Source organism: Megalops cyprinoides, chromosome 13 (genome assembly GCF_013368585.1).
Source record: "Megalops cyprinoides isolate fMegCyp1 chromosome 13, fMegCyp1.pri, whole genome shotgun sequence".
Lineage (NCBI taxonomy): Eukaryota > Metazoa > Chordata > Actinopteri > Elopiformes > Megalopidae > Megalops > Megalops cyprinoides.
In genome coordinates this window covers 16,323,359-16,329,358 of record NC_050595.1, presented here as the reverse complement: position 1 = coordinate 16,329,358, position 6,000 = coordinate 16,323,359, and the positions used below count along the sequence as shown (strand labels likewise).

The window sequence follows — 6,000 nt, the reverse complement described above, 5'->3', positions numbered from 1 at the left end:
CAATACCATAACAAGCCAGGAGTTTTTTTTTCCTGTCGCTTTTCGAAGTTACCTGCGCTTGGTACAGCCTCTTCACTAAAAGTCAGTCTCCCCAGGGAGTTAGTCTATTGGCTCCTTCTAAAAGGTGAGGGAGGGACGTGATGGTTCCAACACCTATGTAACTCAACCTGATTGGTTTTTTTGTTCCAAGGAAGTAGCCGTACATAGAAACACTCTCCCCGTGCTCACCTTTACAAAGGTCCCTCTCTCTATCGGACTTCAATGCAATTCAATGAGCATTCTTGGGATAACGAAGTTATGTGTGGTGCAAAAGCACACACAGTACATACGAATACATACACACACGCACAGACATGTTAATGAAAAAAGGCAAGTCTCCAGGTTTGCTCCGCAAAGAGGACTGAGGTTTTACTGCGGTCAGAGAGAACGATACGTGGGGGTCTTTTAGCTGGGTAACAGGAAGTCTAAGTCTTCACTACCTGCGGTTCACAAGCTACTGCATTTCATTGTTCAGGAAATCAGTGAGACCTGTAACCCCGCCCACACACTCACACACACACACACACACACATACACACCTATACACACCTATACATAGACACAATAAGTGACAACATGTGTTTTTATTTATTTATTGTATAATAAACTGCTGGAGTAAATTTAAACCAAACTGCATAAAAAACACCGTAGGTTGTATTGTTTTTACGCAATATTTGAAAATGTTTCTGCTCAGCAGGATGCCTGAGTTTATGTTGCTATCAGCCCAGTTAAAGGACTGGCTCAGGCCATCAATGAGGCCTTAAGAGACACTAAGATTGCGTGCACATTTGATTCAATGGGACCTTTAATTTGTCTTTTATCTTGGAATTCAGTGGCATAGGAAAAGAGAAAGTAAAATTTCTTCAATGCAACAGGCGTTTTATAATTCCAACTGAAACTGTACAAATCCCCGCACAAGGTTGAGGCCAATGAATTGCGCATACTATGATACTCTTTACCCCCACAATTTAAGGCATTAGCAAAATGACAACAGTAACAATAAAGATATTAATAAAGTTATAATGTCTGGAGTAAAAGACAAATGGCAGAATGGTGATAGTGAGTCTTTTTTTTTTTTTTTTACAAATGCATTAGTTTTTAGGTAGCCTACTTCATTAGTTGTGAATTTGTACCTCTACAGGCCTCCATCCAAAAGAAGACCTGACAGTTTGCTTGCCATAAAAAAACTCTGGTGCACCCCCACCCACCAACCTGTTTCAGAGAGCTGACAGGGGTAAATGAGGGTGACACACACTCTTTGGAGTGTAGTACAATACTGCTGTGGCTGTTGGTGAGCCTTACATTTTTGGAGCCATTTGAGACGTGTTCTTTTTACAGCTGACAGTGAAACTGGAAACTGCTGTGCTGATGACATGAGGAAAGCCCCACTGTGGTATGTCTGCCCTGCTTTGTTTGTTGTTTTTTTTTTCTAGTTTTTTTTCCCATGCCACACTGTGACTTCCTCAATGGAGGGGGAAGACCTGGAAGGAAGGGCTTGCAAGATTTCTGTATGATTCTCTCCTTGCACGTGCCTTGTAGTCATGGTAATTTTCCACTGTTGAGCAACATTCATTCTGAGAAGATGTAGCGAGCTCAAGCAAGTTATTGGGATCGAACATTTCATGTTTCCTGCAAATGTGCGCAGTTTCTGCAGCACATAGAACTGTAGAGATATCAGATGTGAGAAAATGGCAGCAAAATGGTACACTTATTCTTTGAAACAAAAGAAAATCATCTGGTTCTGGTAGAGGCTTCTTCCACAGTGAACAACACACAGGCACAATGCAGTCATGCACACATACGCGTGAGAAACTGAATCAATAGATGATCTTTTTCAATACAGATGTTGTTTACATAGGTTTTCAGAAGTCCTTATGTTTGTAGTAGCAACATCACTGATTAAAAAGCAGATAATATATTTCATTAACCAGGGTATACCTGTAAATACGTGAAATGTGTCAAATAAAAGCACAATTGTATGAACTCACATGAGCATCCAGGATCAGATAATGAAGTCTTGAATGAGTTTTGATGAGTTCGCCAATTTTAGAAAGGGTTGTTAATCAGCTCCTGATTCCTTTTTGCCTCATTGTGTCTGTAGTAGTGTCATTACCTTTGTGCATTTCATAGTAAATAATGTGAGTAGAATGATGAGACCTAAGGTGATTTATCTTAAAATCGTTTTTCTTTTTCATAAAACAATTTCTTGTGAAGGTCAGAAAGGAATAGTTACCACACTAAATGAGGTATATAAATAATCAAGTTAAAATGAATGGCTGCAAATGGATTATCCTGATTTAAGATAGAATGCAACACATGCACAAAAGTAATTTGGATGATTATGAAATAAGGAAAAGTTCCCATTTTTGAAACTCACAGGCAACCATCAGGATAATGGTTGTGATAGTAGACAGGCAAGAAGGCAATATAATGTGCACCCATGTAAAGCAATATGAATATGGAATACTTCAATGGGTAGGTAGATACAAAACATAACATACCTTAAAATGTCTGGTCAACTAGTATGAGTGAGCATTTGAATATCTGCTACAAAATACATCACATCCTAAACACACAATAGTAGTTCCTTTCCCTTGAAGCGTAAGTCTGTAGGCTTCAAACTAGTCATATCTATTTATTTTTATGTCATACAGATGGCAAGGTCTGAAGTTTGAAACCTACAGCAGACCTACCTCTGTTGCACTGCACAGCATGCACCTCACATCAGTACAACCAATTGTAGCTTCATACTGAGATGTTTGTAAATACAGCCTAGCACCCTGCATAAATAAACTGTGTGACCGAAAGAAATTTGTCCCGATGTTAGGGGCATTGGAATCAGGCAGAAAGATTTGTTACATTGGGAAAGGACTATCTAAACAAATACCAAAATATGGATTTGCAACTAGGTTTATACATTAAAACATGTAATGGAATTTCCATGCTGAAAGTACACATATATTGTTTGATCGTAGAGAATTGTTATAGGCTTGATATCATAAAGTAGTGTAAAGTCACAATCAGAACTCCAGAACTGATATTTAAAAAATGATGTAAATATAATAAAAACATGCCAACATATATTTCAATAAATTGCATCCTTTAATGATAAACAAACCTGAATTATAGTCCCAGGGCAAGCAAAAAATGATTTCATTGAATTATATTCTTTCTTAATGATTTGCTAAAAAGCCCTAAACACCTTTTGAAACTCCTTATGTTGCATTTCACAGAAAAGGAAGTATAAGTTATGAATCCTGGAAATCTGTTAAGGCATGCTAACTCTGAGGCAGACAACGGAATATATAAACCAAGCAGATTGTGAAATTCTTTTTAGACACATTAACATAAATTATTTGTATCATATGACAAACACAGCAGATGTAGGGACAAATCAATGAGTCAAATGTATAGCCAAACATTGGCTACACCATGACAAACTTATCCTTTACAGGACTCGCTGTTTAACATGTTTTTAACCTCATTGTAAACATGTAAATGATTATTACACACAAAGTTACTTGTCATCATCATTACAGCCAAGAGCAGAGTGTGAAACTCTATCTCACCATGTCAGCATGTTCTAAAATAAACCCAGTTAAGCAACCACACTCTTGGATAAGTAGCTTGAGACACAAGTTTCCCTCACTGTTTCCTCCAAACCCAAATGTTATGAAATTTGAATGGACATCTAAAATGTTAACTGATTATGTAGGCTTAATGTTCTACAAAGGCACAACATTCCAGCAAAATAGTGCTTAGTTTTAAAATTATGCATTCGGTAACAATGAATAAATTAGCATTACATGAAACTGAAATTATCTAGTATTTCCCTGAAAAGAAACACAGCTTGCAATTCACATATATCCACTGCATCTAGACTCTAAAATAAAAAAGATAAACAGTGATGACTTTCAAAAGACTGAAAATGGATCTCTATACACTAAATTAGGGGGAAGCATTTTCACAAAAACTGAGAAGAACATCTATTTGTGTTTTTGAATCTGTGCTGTATATGGAGGATTCCTTTTGGGAACTTTGCCTTTTTGATATAAAAGACAACTCTTTAGTCCTCTCAGCCGTTGCTGAGCTGGAAATGTGATGAAAGAGCTTTTTCATCCCTGTATCCCGCAGTGAGCTTCGGAAGGTGCGTGCAGCAAACACGTAAAGGAGTGGGTTTACAGTGCTACTGATGAAGACCAAGGCTCCGGCAATGAATGCCATGGTGGCCCTAGTGGCCTCAAGGCTCTCGGCAGAGTTGGGGTATGTCTTTTCAATGGCAATGCTCACCAACGACAGCAAATTACCTACATGGTGAGGAATCCAGCACAGGCCGAAGAGGATGACCACACTGCCAATTAGGAGCGTAGACTTCCGCTTGGACTTGAAGGTCATCTGCGCGATGCGGCTACAGATGCAGCTGTAGCAGACCACAAGGATGGAGAAGGGGACCACAAAGCCCACCAAGGTCTCTAGCAGCAGGCAGACCACCTCCTGGCCAGTTGAGGAGTACTCTCTGAACAGACACTGCTCTTTTCCATCCACTTGGTCGACCACTTGTGTGGGTATAACAGGAATGCTGAAAAGGAAAGCTGCAACCCAGAGAACGAGCAGGGCCTTGTTCAGCAGCTTCTTCTTTCTCCAGTTAACAGACACGAAGGGGTATCGGACAACCACAAACCGCTCCATGCTCATGACCGTGATGATGAACACGCTGCTGTACATGCAGGAGTTTATGATGTAGACCATGGCTTTACACACTGCTTCCCCAAAGACCCAGGAGCGAGCCAAAGAGTAGATCCACAGTGGCAGAGTGACCAGCACCAGCAGGTCGGCAGCAGCTAGGTGGAGAATAAGCACCACAGTGTGAGAGCGTTGCTTGATGTGCCGCAAGATCGTCCAGATCACCAGCAGGTTCCCTGGTGCACCCACTAGGAAGGACAGGCCAAGGATCACGCAGGCCACCATTATTCCTCCATCTAAGTCTTCCAGGACTATTTCACCATCTGGTGTTATGCTTGAGCCGTTCATGTTGTCCCTTCTGCGTTTGGGAACACAATCTGAGGATACTGCTGCGCAAGCAAGCACCTACTTCCCTTTAATAAGACTAAGAAGAACAGGAAGGACATTTTAGGGAGGTATCTTGAGACAGAGAAGAGTGACTCATCCATCTGATCCCTGTCTTATGAGAAGACGACAAGCGAGCGTGTCACGGAGATGTGCAAAACATGCACTCTGATGCCATGCTGAAACAGCAAATAATTTTGTGGTGCATGATGAGACTTTATGCCTGTATTTTCCATGCTATATAAAGCACTTTCTAATTTTGAAAGTCAAAATTAAATTAATTTGCTGTGTTTTAGGGTCCCTGTTTACTATTGCTAGTGATATAGATCAGTAGATCCTGTTATTGTAAATGTGAAATGGCAGTTTCTGTAACAACTGTGATGGCATTGATGTTATTTAATGTAATGTTAAAATTGCTATTCATTGTATTATCATATATGAGCAGAAGATCTGGTCTGTTTTTGGAATGTAAATACAGCTGTTGTTTTTTCTATGAATGGTCTTGAAGAGAGATACTGTATGACCAAAAAGCTGACAGCATTTTAAAAAGGAATGTAAAACTGAGACAAAAGCGATTCAGTAGATATAAATTTCCATACAGTCAAAGCGGGAAGGTTGTGTGTGATGTGGTAATAACAGTACATTTGTTTTGCTTCTAGTCGAACGAAGGAGATGGGCTGAAGTTGTTAACCCACTTATGGGCATCATAATCAGGAAAAAGAAAAGGTGGAGGTGGGTGGAAGGGGGATGCTGTGAACAGCAGAGACGAGGTGGTGTGCGGAATTTTTTTGATAGTTGTAGACGGGACTGGTTTTTCTAGGTTCGGTTAATTGCGTAGGGATTGTCTGAAAATTCTTCTTCTGAATGTTTGTTTGGAACTCAGATGTTTTCTGC

At 39.9% G+C, this 6,000-nt stretch overlaps 1 protein-coding gene across 1 annotated transcript; it reads right to left on the bottom strand.

The window, feature by feature from the left end:
- Window positions 1-3,987: 3,987 nt before the first annotated feature.
- si:dkey-148a17.6 (uncharacterized protein LOC108190685 homolog) lies at window positions 3,988-5,095 on the bottom strand. The gene has a single exon (XM_036544261.1). The coding sequence runs from the start codon at window positions 5,068-5,070 to the stop codon at window positions 3,988-3,990; it is 1,083 nt and encodes a 360-aa protein (XP_036400154.1). The 5' UTR covers window positions 5,071-5,095.
- Between the last annotated feature and the right edge of the window lie 905 nt (window positions 5,096-6,000).

Excerpts from the sequence above, each read along its gene's own strand:
- si:dkey-148a17.6 (XM_036544261.1), bottom strand. The coding sequence starts at position 5,070 with ATGAACGGCTCAAGCATAACACCAGATGGTGAAATAGTCCTGGAAGAC.